Here is a 19,193-nt window from a genome sequence, read left to right as displayed (position 1 = left end):
GGCACAAAGTTCCAGTATGAAATGATGAAAAAGTTCTGAAAATATATAGGGGTAATGGTTGTACAACATTATAAATGTATTTAATGCTAGTGAATTGTACACTTAAAATGGTTAATGGTATATTTTATGTTATGTATAGTTTACCACAATAAAAAAGTTGTTTTTAAGGAACAGGGAACTTTTGCTTTAGGCTATGTCTTGAAGAATGAGTAAGAAATGGGAATGGGGCCGGACACGGTGGCTCATGCCTGTAATCCCAGCACTTTGGGAGGCTTAGGCCGGTGGATCACAAGGTCAGGAGATCGAGACCATCCTGGCTAACATGGTGAAACCCCATCTCTACTAAAAATACAAAAATTAGCCAGGTGTGGTGGCGGGCGCCTGTAGTCCCAGCTACTCAGGAGGCTGAGGCAGGAGACTGGCGTGAACCCAGGAGGTGGAGTTAGCAGTGAGCTGAGATCGTGCCACTGCACTCCAGCCAGGGCGACAGCAAGGTTCCGTCTCAAAAAAAAAAAAAAAAAAAAAAAGAAATGGGAATGGAAGAGCACCAAACAGGTAAAGTTCTGCTAAATGACCTCATGTAAAATCAGTACGTTTAAAGTCCTAAGTTCACTGTCAGGAGAGTTGAGAAAAAAGTAATGGTAAGCCAGGCAAACCCAAATCACAAAGAACTTTGTGAGCCATGGCCTTTATGTTGGCACTATCCCATAGGAAATAGGTAATTTAATTAAGGGAATAACATGATTAGATCTTCATTTTATATTTGTGGAAAACAAGAGCAAGCTACAGACAAAAAGATCAGTTAAACTGCAAAAATAAATTAAGCATAAGTGAGGCTCAAACCAAAGAAGTAGTAATAAAAGAAGGAGGAAGAAAGAGGTATGGGGAATATTCAAGAGATAAAATCAACAGGATTAGATGTAGATGGTACAAAAGAGGAAGGAGTCAAATATACAGCTTTTGTGTTAAACAATTTGGTTCAATTAACTACAGATTATGAGGACTGAGAGTTCAGCCTTACCAAAAATTAGTATCATGTTCTTTTAGAAATGATCTCTTTAAGTCCTATATGAATAGACCTGAAAGGACACACAACAGTCTAAAGAGAAGAAAGAGGTAAATGTGAAGATAAAAGGAGGAAGAATGTATTTTTACAGTACAACCATACCTCAGAGATACTGCAGGTTTAGTTCCAATAAAGTGAGTATCGCTATAAAGCAAGTAAAAGTGAGTGCAATAAAGTGAGTATCGCTATAAAGCAAGTCACACAAATTTTTGTTTCCTAGTAAGCATGAGTTATACTTACACTACATTGTAGTCTATTAAGTATGCAATAGCATGTCTACAAAACTAATGTACAAACCTTAATTTAAAAATATTTTTACTAAAAGATGCTAATGATCATCTGCACTTTCAGTGAGTTGTAATCTTTTTGCTGGTGGAGGGTCTTGCCTTAATGTTGATGGCTGCTGACTAATCAGGGTAGTGGTTGCTGAAGGTTGGGTGGCTGTGACAATTTCTTAAAATATGAAAACAACGAAGTTTGCCATATCAATCAACTCTTCCTTTCACAAAAAAATTTCCCTGTGACATGCAATGCTATTTCATAGCATTTTACCCACATTTCAACTCCTCTCAAAACTGAAGCCAATCCTCTCAAACCTCACCACTGCTTTACCAACTAAGTGTATGTGATATTCTAAATCCTTTGTTGTCATTTCAACAATATTCACAGCATCTTCACCAGCAGCAGATTCCATCTCAAGAAACCACTTTCTTTGCTCATCCATAACAGGCAATTTCTCATCCATTCAAGTTTTATCATGAGATTACAGCAGTTCCATCATGTCTTCAGGTTCCACATCTACATCTAGATCTCTTGCTGTTTCCACCACATCTGCAGTTACTTCCTCCACTGAAGTCTTGAGCCTCTCAAAGTCATCCATGTGGGTTTGGAATCAACTCATCCCAAACCCCTATTAATATTGATGTTTTGACCTCTCATGAATCATGAATATTCTTTTTTTTTTTTTTTTTCCTGAGACGAGTCTTGGTCTGTCACCCAGGCTGGAGTGCGGTGGTGTGATCTTGGCTCAATGCAACCTCAGCCTCCCAGGTTCAAGCAATTCTCCTGCCTCAGCCTCTCGAGTAGCTGGGATTATAGGCACATGCCACCATGCCTGGCTAAATTTTTTTTTTTTTTTTTTTTTAATATTTTTAGTAGAGACAGGGTTTCACCATGTTGGCCAGGCTGGTCTTGAACTCCTGACCTCGTGATCTACCCTCCTTGGCTTCCCAAAGTGCTGGGATTACAGGCGCGAGCCACCACGCCTGGTCATGAATATTCATCTAGAATGGTGAATCCTTTCCAAAAGGTTTTCAATTTATTTTGCCCAGATCCATCAGATAAATCACTACCTATGATAGCTACAGTCTTATGAAATGTATTTCTTAAATAATAAGATATGAACATCAAAATTATTCCTTGATCTGTGGGCTGCAGAATGGATGTTGTCTTAGCAGGCATGAAAACAACATTAACCTCCTAGCACATCTCCATCAGAGCTCTTGAATGATCAGGTACTTTGTCAATGAGCAGTAAGTCTTAATGAAAGGAATCGTTTTTTCTGAGCAGTAGGTCTCAACAGTGGGCTTAAAATATTCAGTAAACCATGCTGTAAACAGATGTGCTGTCATCCAGGTTTTGTTGTTCCACTTATACAGCACAGGCAGAATAGATTTAGTGTAACTCTCAAAGGCTCTAGGATTTTCAGAATGGTAATGAGCATTGGTTTCAACTTAAAGTCACCAACCACATTAGCCCTTAACAAGGGAGTCAGCATATCCTTTGAAGCCAGGCATTGACTTCTCTTCTCAAGCAATTAAAGTCCTAGATGGCCTCTTCTTCCAAGGCTATTTTGTCGACATTGAACATCTGTTGTTTTCATTGTCTTCATCAATGAATGATCTTAGTTAGACCTTCTGGAGAACTTGCTGCAGTGTCTACATTAGCACTTGCTGCTTCACCTTGCAGTTTTATGTTAGGGCTATGGCTTCTTTTCTTAAACCACATGAAACAACCTCTGTAAGCTTCCAACTTTTCTTCTGCAGCTTCCTCACCTCTCTCAGTTTTCTAACTCTAGAATTAAAGAGAGTTAGGACCTTGCTCTGGACTAGTCCTTCACTTAAGGGAATATTGCAGATAGTTTGATCTTCTATCAAGAACACTAAAACTTTCTCCATATTAGCCAGGCATGGTGGTACACACCTATAATCCCAGCTACTTGGGAGGCTGAGGCAAGAGGACCACTTAAGCCCAGGGATTTGGAACCTGCCTGGGCAACACAGTGAGACACCATGTCAAAAAAAAAAAAACAAAAAATCCCTTTCTCCATATCAGCAATAAAGCTGTTTTGCTTTCTTCTCATTCGTGTGTTCTCTGGAGGAGCACTTTTAATTTCTTTCAAGAACTTTTCCTTTGCATTCACAACTTGGCTAACGTGGTGCAAAAGACCTGGCTTTCAGCCTATCTTAGCTGTCAACATGCCTTCCTCACTAAGCTTAATCATTTCTAGCTTTTGATTTAAAATGAGAGATGTGACTCTTCCTTTCACTTGAACACTTAGAAGCCATCGTAGGGGTATTATTAATATTTGGTCCAATTTCAACGTTGTGTCTCAGGGAACACAGACAACCCGGGAGAGGGAGAGAGATGGGAAATGGCCAGTAGGTGGAGCAATCAGAGCACACCCAATATTGATCGACTAAGTTTGCTGTCTTCTATGTGCATCGTTCATGGCTCCCTAAAGCAGTTATAACAGGAACATCAAAGATCACCAGTCAAAGACCACTTTAACAGATACAACAATAACAAAAAGGTTTGAAGTCTTGTAAGAATTACCAAAATGTGACACAGAGACACAAAGGGAGCACATGCTGTTGGAAAAATGGCATTGAGTTGCTCAACACAGCGTTGCCACAAACCTTCAATTTGTAAAACAACTACAAAACCCCCAAAACCCACAATATCTGTGGAACCGAATAAAGTGAAGGTCAATAAAATGAAGTATGCCTGTATGCTACTCTGAATCTTTCAATGTTTGTTAAAAACAAATACCTTAAATATTTCAAAAGTTATGTTAATACCAGTTTTAAAAATTGCCTTAAGAATATAATAAGAAATCTGCTAATAGCTACATATTACTGAGGACATTAATTTTTTACTCAGATGTTTTCAGAAAAAAAGACTCATTAATTATAATTTCTGGTAGTCTTTAGTTCTTCAATTAGCTAATTATTAGTTCTATGAATATTTTCTAAGTATAATGCTTTCCAAATAATTGATATAAAATAAATTGTTCCTTAAAGCCTCCTAACTTCATTTTTCAAATTTCATTTTTCCAAATGGGATGTACATACACTTAAATAGATTTAAAATTAACCTTGATCTTGATGACTTGATATTATAGATTGAATCCCATCCCTGATACTCAGAAAGTGAACTTATTTGGGAATTAATTAAGATGAAGCCATACTTAAAGGAAGGTGGGCCTTTAAGCCAATATGACTTGTGTCCTTATAAGAAGAGGGAAATTTGGACAGAGACACACAGGAAAGGTGGCCATGTGAAGACTAAGGCAGAGATTGGAGTTCTGCTGTCACAAGGCAAGGGACACCTGGAGCTACCAGAAGCTAGAACTTCTCCCCCAGAGAGGCTTCAGAGAGAGTATGGCCCTCCAACACCCTGACTTCAGACTTCTCATCCTCCAGAACCGGGAAAGAAGACATTGTTGTTTAAAGTCATCCTGTTCATGGTGCTTGTTACAGCAACCCTAGGAAACGAACACAGTTGGCTGATACCAAGAGAAAATGCGTATCTCACTCCTGCCTTCTTTATTTAGTGCCTGGGTTTTACTTCAGACAGCAAGACTCACTACAAAAGGTGTATCTTAGCCGGGCACAGTGGCTCACGCCTGTAATCCCAGCACTTTGGGAGGCTGAGGTGGGTGGATCACGAGGTCAGGAGTTTGAGACCAGCCTGGCCAATACAGTGAAACCCTGTCTCTACTAAAAATACAAAAATTAGCCGGGTGTGATGGCATGCACCTGTAGTCCCAGCTACTCAGGAGGCTGAGGCAGAAGAATCACTTCAACCAGAGAGGCAGAGATTGCAGTGAGCCGAGATAGTGCCACTGAACTCCAGCCTGGGCGACAGAGTGAGACTCAGTCTCAAAAAAAAAAAAGAAAAAAAAAAAAAGGTATATCTTATGTCAGAGTATATCTACCTTGCTCTCAGGAAAAACTCTGCTTTAACATTAAAAAGTCAGCTCATGTTTCATGCTAGAGTACATTTAACCTAAGTCTTTCACGCTTATTGACATAAAAATACAAATGGCATCCAAATCTAGAAACTGGAAACTTAATAGGAAAAGAGGTTTGAATGTTGAATTTCTGAAAGATTACCCAGAAAATAAAGATACATTTAAATGAGCAGGAAGAATCAACATCATTAAAGAATAATAGGTAAATACCTGGTAAACAAAATGACCTGCCTATCTTTCTCATAAATTTCAAGTAGCTATCTCTTTTATATCCATCACATTTTTGTACCTTTAGACCATTTGCTAGAGAACATAAGAAATATATTTCTAAAAGAAACTTCCCTACAGTAACTAGTTGATATCATAATCATATAGGTATCCCTTTTCTTTCTTTTTCTTTTTCTTTTTTTTATTGCTCACTCTGTCGCCCAGCCTGGAGTGCAGTGGCATGATCTCGGCTCACTGCAGCCTCCACCTCCCAGGTTCCAGTGATTCTCCTGCCTCAGCCTTCTCAGTAGGTGAGATTACAGGCGTGCACCACCATGCCTGGCTAATTTTTGTATTTTTAGTCGAGATGGGGTTTCACCATGTTGGCCATGCTGGTCTCAATCTCCTGATCTCAGGCGATCCACCTGCCTTGGCCTCCCAAAGTGCTGGAATTACAGGATTACCCTGCCCAAAATCCCCTTTGCCATCACGGGTCTAGTACATGGTGATGGCTTAAGGTAAGCATCTGTTAGTCTAACTAAATTCTATGCTCAAACCACAAAGACATCAGGCACCAAAAAGTTAACACTCCTAGGAGTAGCCCATAGCCAGTTACTGATATACATTGGTTGATAATTACCCCAGCTTCCTTACTCTTGCCAACGGGGGTGACCTGCTCATTTACATGCTTTGCGTTGGTTACTGTCTCTTACTAGTTTCATTTTATTTTATTTTTAAATATATTTTATTTATTTATTTATTTGAGACAGAGTCTCACTCTATCACCAGGCTGGAGTGCAATGGCACAATCTCGGCTCACTGCAACCTCCGCCTCCCGGGTTCAAGCAATTCTCCTGCCTCAGCCTCCAAAGTAGCTGGGATTATAGGCACCTACCACCAAACCCAGCTAATTTTTGTATTTTTAGTAGGGACAGGGTTTTGCCATGTTGGCTAGGCTGGTCTCAAACTTCTGATCTCAGGTGATCCACCTGCCTCAACTTCCCAAAGTGCTGGGATTATAGGCGTGAGCCACCACGCCTGGCCAGGGCACCGTTTCTTAAATGCTAAAGACAATTCAATCATATGTAAACTAAAAGCTTCAAGATACATTTTGGAACATTTATTACAATGTTACTAATAATCATTTATTATAATGTGATAGAAAACACATTTGAATATTAAGAACAATGAGGCATGTTTTCATTCCATAAAATATTAAAATGATCTGTCTACTTTAAGAGTGTATTCACTTAGTCAACCCCTATGGAGAACCAGGTCTTTGTATAAACCACTTCTTCAAATCCATGAAAACTGTATGAGTCATTTCGCCAAATCCAGTAAGTTTTTCATCATAAACCACACTTTATTAACACTAAAACTTGAAGACCTACATAGTAATCATGTAAACACTCACTATTACTGCTAACTACTGCTTGCTTAGAACCCCCTAAATAGTGTATCACCATGGCCCTTGGTTGTTTAAAAATAAAGTATCTTAACAATTTTTTTTTAACAGAAATAACCCTTGGTTTCTAAAATTCCATAACAATATTAGATATATCATATGCATTATTTAAAAAATTTAATCAAGAAAAATAAACTCTTGAGTATCTAAAGAAGCTGTAAATTTTTACTTACATATTCAGGTTTTAGTTTTTTATCTCCTCCTCTCACAGCCACCTTTTCTAGTTTGTCTATAATGGGCCCAATCATTTCCTCATCTTTAAGCTGAAGCTCTTCATGTATTATTTCTATATCTCGAATAGGATCTACACTTCCTTCAACATGCGTGATATCATCATCTTCAAAAGCACCTAAAATGAATTAAAGGGAAGCAATTCAATAAACAAATAATACAGAGGGTTCATTATGATTAGAGTGAAATATTCCTAGAAGGTTAACAAATAAATATAATAAATAAACTACTCTGGCTTCTTGGCAAGTAGGACATAGCATTTTTTCCCCATTTAGTAATACTGAGGCTACTGGCAATAAAACAATAGTTCAAGAGCCTCGATATTTCAAAAATTGATTTAAATAAATAAAATTACGGTCTTTACAAAAACAAGATTATGTTCTAGAACTACTGGCATTTCCAAGTTTGGTACATTAGAAGATACTGAATTCCAGGCATGAAAGACTGAAGTTCCAAACTGCACTATTAGGGTTTCCAAGGGAAACCAGATTTAGGGAGGGGGGGTCTGAAATCATCTGGCAGACCTCTTCCCTGCTTCAATCTACTTTATCACTGTGGTTCTGACGGTGATTAGATAATGAACCACTCAGACACACAATTTACACAGCAGCTAATTTCATCGGCCTGATTTCAGGGTATGGTTTTTAGGGGGCTATCAAAGAAGCAGATGAAGGTGCATTTGTCATATATGAGTGACAACCATTCACACTATCTGAACAAAATGATGCTGGCCCTTATTAGAAACACATGCTATTATCACATATTTAAAGTGCAGTTGAAGCCATAATTTCAAATTGCCAACTGGAAACATAAGGGTAAAACAACCAGATATTACTGAAGCATGTGTACTGACTTTATGCCCTTTTGAAGACATAATGTGGCAACATAATTCAACTGGGATTTACTCAAATTACCAGATAAAGAACAGTATCATAAAAAATGAACAAATACTAAGAAATATTACAAACAGCAATGATATATCCACCAAACAATATGCACATTTATAAACAAATTAATTTCATTAAAACTACCAATTAGATTATAGTCCCAAAATGAGATGTTTTCAAACATAAAGTATCAATTATTTTAGACAGAGGTATCAAAGAAATCATGAGAGAGTTTGATTGAGTTTGGTAAGAGAAACAGTGAACATAGCTCATTCTTAAATACCAAAAACCAAGATACTCTTGATACAAGTTATAAATTGTTTTTAAATATAATTTCCCAGAATTAAAAATAATTAAGTTGTATCTAAATGTGGATTATTCAGTAATAATAATAAAACATAAATATACTATTACAATTAAAGTATAGGTATGTAAAGTAATAATTAAGTTTTTTACATACAAATAATATACTATTTAATGTCAAATTCATATGAGCAAAATTAGCAGAAATGAGGAGCTACATTATGTTTTACTAATAAACACAATAGACAGTGGTTTACGTAAATTTTTTGAATCTTTGAAAATATGAAGGAAATCTCCCTGAAAGCACAATATTATTTACTTCTTGTCAAGATTTGAGGCATCTTACGCAAATAGCACGATAAAATAGGAAAATAAAAATGGAAGCTTTCTGGCAGTCAAGCAACACAAATAACACTGTAACTTATAGGAGTGACTAAGCTTTCTGTGACACTCAGAATGAAAAATATCCTATATAGTTGTCTCTATGCAGGGTCCAATGACTAACCATAGTGATGTCCTCAACAACATCCCTACAGTAAATGCATTAGCAGGTTTTAAATGGCAATTCTTAATTACAATCCCCAATTTTAACCAAGTGGATAATAGAGAGAAACTTAGTAACTGCAATTCTTCTGAAAGCAAAGAAAACAAAGCCCTCCAATGATCTAAACAAATCCAAAGAAAAAAACAGAATAAAGGAGGAAGGGGAAGAAATCATGTGTCTATCTTACAACCTTCAAATTATCTTTCAGGTTGGGTGTGGCGGCTCACACCTGTAATCTCAGTTCCTTGGGTGGCCAAGGTGGGAGGATCACTTGAGCCCAGGAGTCCAAGACCAGCCTGGGCAACAAGGCAAGATCCTGTCTCTTCAAGAAATTTTTTAAAAAATATAGTTGGGCATGGTGGTGTGTGCTTATACTCTTGGCTACTGGGGAGGCTAAGGTAGGAGGACTGCTTCAGGTCAGGAGTTAGCTGTAATAAGCCATGATCATGCCATTACACTCTAGCCTGGGCAACAGAGCAAGACCTTGTCGAGCAAAAACAAAAACCCACCAAAAAAACCCAAATTATTTTCTAGATTGTACCTTACCTAGACTCTGCCAAGGACGAGCCTAGGAAAGGAGTTATGACTGTATCATCACTAATCTATTCCCCCTACTATAAGAAAAAAACTCAAACCACACACCCTACATACTCTGGTGGCACTGTTGCTCCCTGCCCCAAGGTTAGTATTATGTTATATTCATTTGTATTGTGAGGTGGTAACATAAGTAGAATTTAAATTTATTTCTGAAAAAAAATTGTCAAATATTAAGATAAAAATTAAGTAATGGGAACACTAAGGCTATCCTGTCAAATGGAATACCCTAGAACGGGCCTAGAACAGCCATAAAATAAAAGCTTCCATAAAATTTGGTGGCCATTTGGGTAACTTCTCCTTTCTTAGAGCTAAAAAATTGGAGATTCTTTTCCAAAGACATGCTTCTGGGTCAACCAACTTCATCATACACTTATGTCATAGCATTTTTTTTGCATCTTGCCTTCTTTAGTACAAGATTTAGTGCTTAAGAATATAGTCTTTGAGGCCTGGCATGGTGGCTCACACCTGTAATCCTAACACTTTGGGAGGCTGAGGCAGGAGGATCGCTTGAGCTCAGGAGTTTGAGTCCAGCCTAGGCAACATTGTGAGACCTTGTCCCTAAATAAAAAAATTAGCCATGCATGGTGGTGCACGCCTGTGGTCTCAGCTACTTGGGGACCTGAGGTGGGAGACTGCTTGAACCCGGGAGGTCGAGGCTGCAGTGAGCTGTGATCACGCTGGGTGACAGAGTAAGACCCTGTTAAAAAAAAACAAAAACAAAAACCAAAAACAAAAAAACCCATACACACACACACACACACACACACACACACATACATATATATATATATATATATACACACACACACACATATATATGATCAGCAAACCTTTCTGAGTTCACGGAATATATTCCACACACTCAGAAAGGTTTGCTGATCATAGAATCTTAGACAAATTACCTAACCTCTATAGATCCTATCTTCGCATCTTTAAAATGAGGATGCTTCTACCTCTCAGAGAATGGATATGATTAAATCAGGTAATATTTTTTAAGTGTTCAGCAGAGAGCCCAACACACAAAATTCTTTCAGTGATTGGGGAATATACTATTTTTTTATAATGTAGAAATTACTAATTTAGAAGAATTCCTCAGCAATATACTCAAAACATTAATTTTGAGTAATATAGTTTCATGCTATTCAATTCACCTTGGAAAGGATTAACATAAACAGAGTTTCTAGGGTTTTTTTTCCCCCAGAAATTCTCACTAGTTCACTAGCACAGTTTTACCCTAGTCCATGGCCTAAGTTATTTCAACTTCACATCAACTAAAATAGCATTTAGTTTTAGTGCACTGGTAAATTCAGAGGACAGACTACACTACATTACACTGCAATGCTTGATGAGAAAGTTACTTTCATTACAATTCTCTTTCAATTTGTCTATGTCAAGAAAGTCTCAGTTTAATGCTGTTGGTCTTTAATGTTTATCTTTTTCTCAACAGAGCAGGCCTTAGTCTCAGAGCTTCTGAAAATTAAAAAAAAATTAAAAACTGCAGTTTTCATTGTATTTATTTTTATTAGCTTCAATTTTGACAAGTGATACTAATTTTCCACTTACATTAGTGACAAAGTTCCCTGTTTAAACAAATTTAGCCAAAAATGTGAGGAATTACGTATAAAGTAACAATCATATATTCTGGTAAAATAACTCCTATCAAGAGAAATGCCTGAAAATACTAACTATAATCATATTGATGATGATAGGATATGAAACGGTTTTTGTGAAATTTATTTTTGGTGCCAGTCTATATAAAATAGGGTAATATGATAGAACACGTATGTGTGTGCTGAGAGGAGTGAGGAGTTGTGCAATACTTCAGCTAGGATAGGCAGGAAGATTTCTCTGAGATGACATCTGAGCCAAATGGCCAGAAGGAGGCAATAATATGAAGATCTGAGGGAAGAGCGTTCTTCTAAGTATAGAAGCCTAAAAATAGCAATAAATTTGAAGTGCTTCAGAAAGAAATATGGTCAGTATAGGTGAACCACGGCAGGGGATGGAAGATAAGAGTTTAAGGTGGAGAGGTAAAGCAGTTCACATACATTTGTAAACCACGAGAGTTTGGATTTTATTCTAGCTGTAATGGGAAGTCTGGATATTGACTGGATAGTTTTAAACAAAGGGAAGGCAGGGTGATAAGATAAGACTTATGATTTAAAGAGGACACTATAGCTACTTTAAAAAGAACAGATTCCAAGAGAGGAGGCAAGAGTGACTGCAGACAAAGTTAGGAGGTGGCTTTAGTGGTGCCAATGAGTGATAACCAGGTGAGTGGTACTCAAATAAGACTGTGGAGAACAAGAGGAGCGTTTGTACTAGGACTATATTTTAGAGACAGGCTAGATGTAGGATGTAGGGTCATGAATGAAGATATAAAATTGACAGTTATCAAATGTGTTTAAAGTAACAAATCTGAGTGACATCACCTAGAGAGAGCACTCCAACACTCAGATGTCTGAGGGAGGAGAAGAACTTGGCAAGAGACTGAGAAGGACTGACCTAAAGTCAGAGAAAAACTAGGAGTATGCTCTTATGAGAGTGAGGGAAAAAAATGTTTCAAGAAGGAAGGTGTATTCAACCGTCAGACACTATTTAGAGATAAAGACACATAAAATTTCTTATAACTCAAGAGTCCAAAAGAGCTAAATTTTAGCTTTTCTAAATTCACTGAGTTTTGAGAACATTTCCTCTTTCTATAAGTGCACTAATTATAGAAAGTAAGAAACCCTAAGATTTCCCACAGTCTGTGAAAGTGATCCTATCAGTCAAGAAGGTGGCCTACTTAGAAATCACAGCCACTTCTTTCAAAGGCTCACATTCCAAATAAGATGGCATAAATAAACACCAAAATAAAAAGTATACTTGACCAACTGCAGGATGGTCAACCAACTGACACCACACATACCATCAAGAGCAGCAGAAGAAAACTACGCTCATACAAGCATTAAAATCAAGTCACACATTTTCAAGTTGGGTGACTGAACAACAACAACAAAAAAGGCCAGGTGCGGTGGCTCACGCCTGTAATCCCAGCACTTTGGGAGGCCCAGGTGGGCGGATCACCTGCGGTCAGGAGTTCAAGACCAGCCTGACCGACATGGAGAAAACACATCTCTACTAAAAATACAAAACTAGCCGGGCATGGTGGTGCACACCTGTAATCCCCAGCTACCCAGGAGGCTGAGGCAGGAGAACTGCTTGAACCCAGGAGGCAGAGGTTGCGGTGAGCCGAGATCATGCCACTGCACTCCAGCCTGGGCAACAAGAGCAAAACTCTGTCTCAAAAAAAAGAAAGAAAAAGAAAAAAAAAATCAAGTCCACATAAGGCTTCAGAATTCTCTCTTTTGGCCTAAAGGATCATTTAAGAACCTATCTTTTGTAAAAATAAAAACATGAAAAAACCATACCTGAGGTTCAATAATTTCTTCTGTATTATTTCTTTTTCTTTCAAACTCAAAATAAAATTTAGTAGTCTATTTGAAATAGCACATACACTACATGATCACATTTGTATAAAGTCATTTCTCTCTCTTAATGACACCGACCAAATGCTAATGAGAATTTCTGGGAAGTGAGCTACTGAGTAATTTTTAAAAAACTTCTTCATCAGTTTTGTCTCATTTAAACTTTTTATAATAAACATGCATTGTTTATACAAAAACAAGTCATTTTTTATTGTTTGTTTGTTTATTTATTTATTTTTGAGACAGAGTCTTGCTCTGTCGCTCAGGCTGGAGTGCAGTGGTGGGATCTCAGCTCACTGCAACCTCCACCTCCCAGGTTCAAGCAATTCTAGTGCCTCAGCCTCCTGAATAGCTGGGATTTCAGGTGTGTGCCACCATGTGCGGGTTTTTTGTACTTTTAGTAGACAGGGTTTTGCCATGTTGGCCGGGCTGGTCTCGAATCCTGGCCTCAAGTGGTCTGCCTGCCTGGCCTTTTTAAGTCACTTTTTAAAAAACACAATAGGCCGGACGTGGTGGCTCACGCCTGTAACCCCAGCACTTTGGGAGGCTGAGGCGGGCAGATAACCTGAGGTCAGGAGTTCTAGACCAGCTTGGCCAACATAGTGAAACCCCATCTCTACTAAAAATACAAAAAATTAGCCAGGCTTGGTGGCATGCGCCTGTGGTCCCAGCTACTTGCAGGGGCTGAGGCAGGAGCACTGCTTGAACCTGGGAGGTGGAGGTTGCAGTGAGCCAAGACGGCTCCACTGCACTCCAGCTGGAGTGACAAGAGTGAGACTACATCTCAAATAAACAAAACAAAAAACACAATAAACAAGTTTAATTTGCACAAGGAGAAATACTCACATAATGGGTAACTAAAATGTTAACTATGGTAAACTCTCATTTAAAAAACTATTCATTATAGAAAAAAAATTAACCATAATAGGTTAAGCCGGATTCTATCACAGAGATTTCTTACCCAGCAATCCTACAGCGTTTCCTTTCACAGCAAAGTACTCTTTTCAAACCTTCTTGACTTCTGTCACATTTCTAGTGCTTTCTAGTTCTCCCCTGCTACCTTAACCTTCCCCACTTCACAGGGAAATGCATGCCATTTCTGGAGAGCCAACCCCCTTTTCGTTGTTACCTAACTTTTCCTTCTTCCCAGCAGTAAAATGGACAACATCACCCCTTCTACTATTTCTGGTTAATCTCTCTCCCATCTCTGTGCTGGATATTAGCCCCTCCCAAGGGAGTTTGCAGCATAGATTGTTGCTTCTATTTCCTCAGACCTCAATCTATTACACCTCTCTCCTGTATTTGTATCTCCTCCATTTCCACTAATACTTTCTCATCAACATTTAAGCATGCTTAAGATTCTGCATTAAATCAATCATGTCATTCACCCTGGACATTAATTTCCCCACTAGTTATTGCTTTCATTCCTCCAGTTCAGAGCCAAGCTTCTTGAAGTGGCTGTCTACATGTGCTCTCTCCACTTTTTCCGCCTATGTACAACTCAATCCACTATAGTCTGACATATGCCAGCACCAAGCTAACAAACTGATCTTAGAAGGGACATCAGTGATTTGCCTTAATGATTTTAAATCTAACAGCCATTCTATAGGAATCTTGAATGACCACTCAGTAGCACCTAACTTCAGAGCACTAAAATAGTAGTCTCTTTCGTTGCTTCTTTCTAACTGCATTCTCCTGATTTTCTTTTATTTTCTCTGGTCATTTCTTTTCTTGTTATAACTTCCCCATAAATGTTGATGTCTTTCTTAGCGCTCTTCTCTTACCCCTCTATTACACTTTCACTAACAGAATCTCCAACTCAGAACTCCCCTGAGTGGCTCCAATATACTCTGAGGCAGTATCAAATGAAATGAACCAAAAAATATTTTTAGTTAGTTATATAAACCGTTTCTAATATAAAATCTATTCACTAAGTGAATAAATGCAAAATGTCAATGCTTACTCTAAAATTATGACTTTTCTAATTTCTGTACCTCCCTTACTGAGGTCCATTCAAAACACATATTTACTTGGTGAGATACATTTGACTATTCCTATGGTACTGGACATTCTGCATGCCACTTATTTATTGGTATGATTTGGCAGAAATGATGAGTTGGCTCTTTTCAATGATTATAAATGGACTGAAGATTAATCAGTTTACTCATTCACTCAAGGCCTGTTCTTACTCCATAAAGATGTGAGTAAAAGGGATAAATCTACACTCTGTTTAGGATGCTGAATCTAACCTGAAGGACTTCAGAAACAAAAATATACTTTGGAAATTCAGGACTTCAGTGAACCGCTTTCCTATATTACTACTTAAACTTGGGTTGTATTCAGTTTTTAGAGTAAAGAATCCCTAGATAGACACAGAAATACATGATGTATTGAAGAGTACAGGCTTCATTCACAGCAATACTTATAAACCATCTGTCATAGAAAACCTGGGCTATAGTTTCAATGTGTTCCGCAAAAGTTCATGTGTTGGAAACTTGGTCTCCAATGCAGCAGTGTTGAGAAGTGGGATCTCTGGGAAGTGACTGGGTCATGAGGGCTCTGCCCCCACAATGGATTAAGCCATTCATGGATTTTTGGGTTATCAAGGGGGTGGGCTACTTATCACCAGAGTGGGTTTGTTAGAAAAAGTTTGGCCATCTCTTATGAGCTGCACCACCATATGATGGCCTGTGCTGTGCTGCCTTGGGACTCTACAGAAAGTCCCCACTAGCAAGAAGACCCTCACCAGCTGCAGCCCGCTGACCTTGTACTTTCCAGGCTCCATGATTGTAAGAAATAAGTTTCTTTTCTTTTTATAAATTACTCAGTCTCAGGTATTCAGTTACAGCAAGAGAAAACAGATTAAGATACCTTGATAATCCACATAGCATGTCTAGAGTTTTCTTGGGAATAAGAGGGTATGTAATCAAAATAGACCTATTTGACTTATGCTTTTTCCATACTCTACCACTATACAATACAGAGATAAAGAATTCCTTGGTATATAAACCACTGCATAAACTGCCACCCTCTCAACACATATGCAAACCACAATATGCCTTGTTAAATATAAGTTTTCCAATTGGAGAAAGCCTCCTTATATATCCAACAATGTGCTAAGTCTGTGAGAATTAAAAACAAAAGTCAAAATAAAAGGATCTTGATCTCAGTAACTGGACAATCTGGTTAGGAAACAAATTGAACCTATTAAAAAGGGAGAGCAATATTCACTAGCAAAGACTTTAAATATAAGCATAATTAATAACAGGTAAGCAGCAAGGCCTTTAAAAATAGAAAAAATTAGAATAGTTTAAGAAGATGAAGAAAGGCATGACAAGCAACAGGAGAAAGCATCAGATAAAAAATAAAATTTGAAATGAACAAAGCTTACTGGAGAGCTGATCACAGTGAGAAATTGTGTTGAAGAGTAGAAGATGATAAAAGGTGGGCATGGAGGATAGGGAAGTCCAAATATCAGGGTAAGTCTGGAGCTCATCTTCTAGTCAAAAGGGAGCCAATCATGAGGGTTACATGAATGAGTAATATAGAAAGCAGTATTTTAGAAAGACTAACCAGAAGTAAAGAACCAGCCAAAAGGGAATCGCTGTTCCCCAAATACAATCAGAACGGCATTAGAATTCTGATGGGACACATGAAAACAGGATGAACAGTGCAAATTAACTCAAGAAAACGATGTCAACCAGATAACCACTTTTCTAAAATGCAAACTTCAGAAAAAGAGAAATAAAATTATTACACAAGTATATGGTCATATCAAATCACAGCACCAAAACAAACTATATGCTACATTATTTTACATTGCTTTCCAGTTTGTCCTATGCGTTAACAGTAAATGTTTTGAGTATTTACATTCTAATCCAGAGTCCCACCACAATCATTCAGAGGTTAGGGGCCAGATTCCTAAACCAATAGAAGATCAATTATTAAATACAATGTTAGAAATCAAGACAAGAATATCCTGCTAAAAAAAACTTTATGTTTTCAAATTTCCAATCCATTCTTCAAAACAAAGTATTACCTTATGTCAGAACTCTGGTTCCCAACTTCCTTATAGTTCTCTAGCTCATTAATATTTCAAGAGGAGGGAGAGAGCTAAATATGCATTGGCAATTCATTTAATATCTATAGTTTTATTAATAAACACTTGAAAATACAAACTCCTATTTATTTTCCATAAATGACATGACAAAAATTCTTTATTGCATTGGAGTGGGAGTGGGGATGTGAACGGGGCGGGGGACGAGGTATAAAAGCTAGTTATTGCACACTCCAAAAGCTCTGATTTGAAAATATAGTTTAAGCCCTGGTTTACAGAAACACTTTAAAACTCTAGTCTTAATCTAGATAAAGCTCCTTACCATCTTGGCAACAAAAGCAATTTGAGCAAAACCATAATCTAATTTATAGCTCAACTTAAAGCTTGTAATATGTATCTTTGCATTAAGTAAGATGTGTAGTTTTAATCACTTTCCTTAAGTTAAAAAGTGGGGCCCAGCGCAGTGGCTCATGCCTGTAATCCCAGCACTTTGGGAGGCCTAGGTGGGCAGATCACCTAAGGTCAGGAGTTCGAGACCAGCCTGGCCAACATAGTGAAACCCTGTCTTTACTAAAAATACAAAATCAGCCGGGCGTGGTGGTGCCTGTAGTACCAGCTACTCAGCAGGCTGAGGCAGGAGAATTGTTTGAACCCGGGGAGGTGGAGGTTGTAGTGAGTGGAGATTGGGCCACTCCAGCCTGGGTGACAGAGTAAGACTCCGTCTCAAAAAATAAAAATAAAAAAAAGTTAAAAAGTGGGAGAAGAGCATCTCAATTTATTATATTCACTTCAAAAATCAATTTTCCTTTCTTAACAATATCAGGGAAGAAGGCAAATTTTAGAATACACAAAATAACTAATAGCACATTCTGCTAACAAGATTCCACTCAAAAAGATGTAGCTTTATGTTTCTAGTCTTCAGAGTTTGAAACAAATGAAAAGAGTTGTATTAATCAGTGAATATATATTTAGATCTCTGGAGAAACAAAGTATTTTGTAAATACATAAAAATGGAAATAATTGGTCTAGTAATGTAAAGTGTTAATTACTTGATGCAAAAGCATAATGGAATAGTATAACTGGAATTGGTAGGTTGTACTGATTTCCATAAGATATCAATCAAAAGTAATCTCTAAAGTCTTTTTGTTTTCCATGGACAAGTCTATTAAAATAGATATAACAAAGGCCATAAAATAATCCAGTCTGTGCTACTGTCTAATCCAGTCTGTCTAATTGTTTAACGCTGGAGTAGAAAACAGAACTACAAGTAGCCAGAAGAATTTGCTTTTGCTTTGCTTCTCTCCCCTCTCCTCTTCCTTCCTCCTCTCTCATTACAGGATAACAGCTCTAAAACTGAATCTAGACCAAGAGGAATAAAACTACCATCCCTTTGACATATTCAAAAGTTGATTAAGTTTTCAAAAAGCTTAGTAAAATAAAAGGCATATGTAGCTGACTTTGAGGGACTAGTCCAAAATTAAAGAAATTATAAATGATTCCTACAGGACTTTTACGCAAAGTAAACTTATATGGGAGCAATCAAGCAAGGCTGTAAGTAAAAATAATTCCAAATCTTGAGATAAACAGATATTTAGCATAGGAGAGAATAATAAAGTGGGTCAATTCATTTCTGAGAAACCTTAAAAATTGTTATTTTCTTCTAATTTTGAGAGTTCTCTTAAATTAAAAATAATATACCTTTAAGCAGTGAAAAACAATATTGAATAGTAAGATGAGATAAAGAGAAAAAAAGCAGGTAGAAAGACATGAAAAACATTAAAATTGGAGCTTATATTTAGTATAGTAGCAATCAAAAAAGCCTTCTAGTTATGACTGACACCACTTAACTGACAAGAAGCAACACATTACAATATTATACAGTGTAATTCTTCTAAATGTATAGAACACCAGAAAATTCTGCCTAAAAGTTACTGGTATTATACTTATATTGTAGATAATTAGACATCCGCACCATTAAAGAATCCTTAAAGTCACTTAAAAGTTATGAATTATAACCCAGAGTCAACACCTGTACTTAATTATATTCAATTGCTCAAGGGTTTTAAATTTTTAGTTGCTGCAACATAGCAACTCTTTTCAAAGAAGTAGGC

The 19,193-nt window shown here is 37.4% G+C and overlaps 1 protein-coding gene across 3 annotated transcripts in view; it reads right to left on the bottom strand.

Annotated features, from left to right (window-relative positions):
* The window catches only part of OLA1 (Obg like ATPase 1), a 184,066-nt gene that overhangs the window by 62,818 nt on the left and 102,055 nt on the right, over positions 1–19,193 (bottom strand). For all 3 annotated transcript variants that reach the window (XM_032755341.2, XM_032755340.2, XM_058441004.1), the window contains one exon: positions 7,167–7,342. In XM_032755341.2, the coding sequence (XP_032611232.1) occupies positions 7,167–7,241 (75 nt within the window). In that variant the 5' untranslated portion in view covers positions 7,242–7,342. The remainder of the gene's footprint in view (positions 1–7,166; positions 7,343–19,193) is intronic.

The sequence above is a fragment of the Hylobates moloch genome, unplaced genomic scaffold, assembly GCF_009828535.3.
Source record: "Hylobates moloch isolate HMO894 unplaced genomic scaffold, HMol_V3 SCAFFOLD_1, whole genome shotgun sequence".
Taxonomy (NCBI): domain Eukaryota; kingdom Metazoa; phylum Chordata; class Mammalia; order Primates; family Hylobatidae; genus Hylobates; species Hylobates moloch.
The sequence above is the reverse complement of the archived record's forward strand: the minus strand, read 5'-3'. Positions and strand labels throughout refer to the sequence as shown.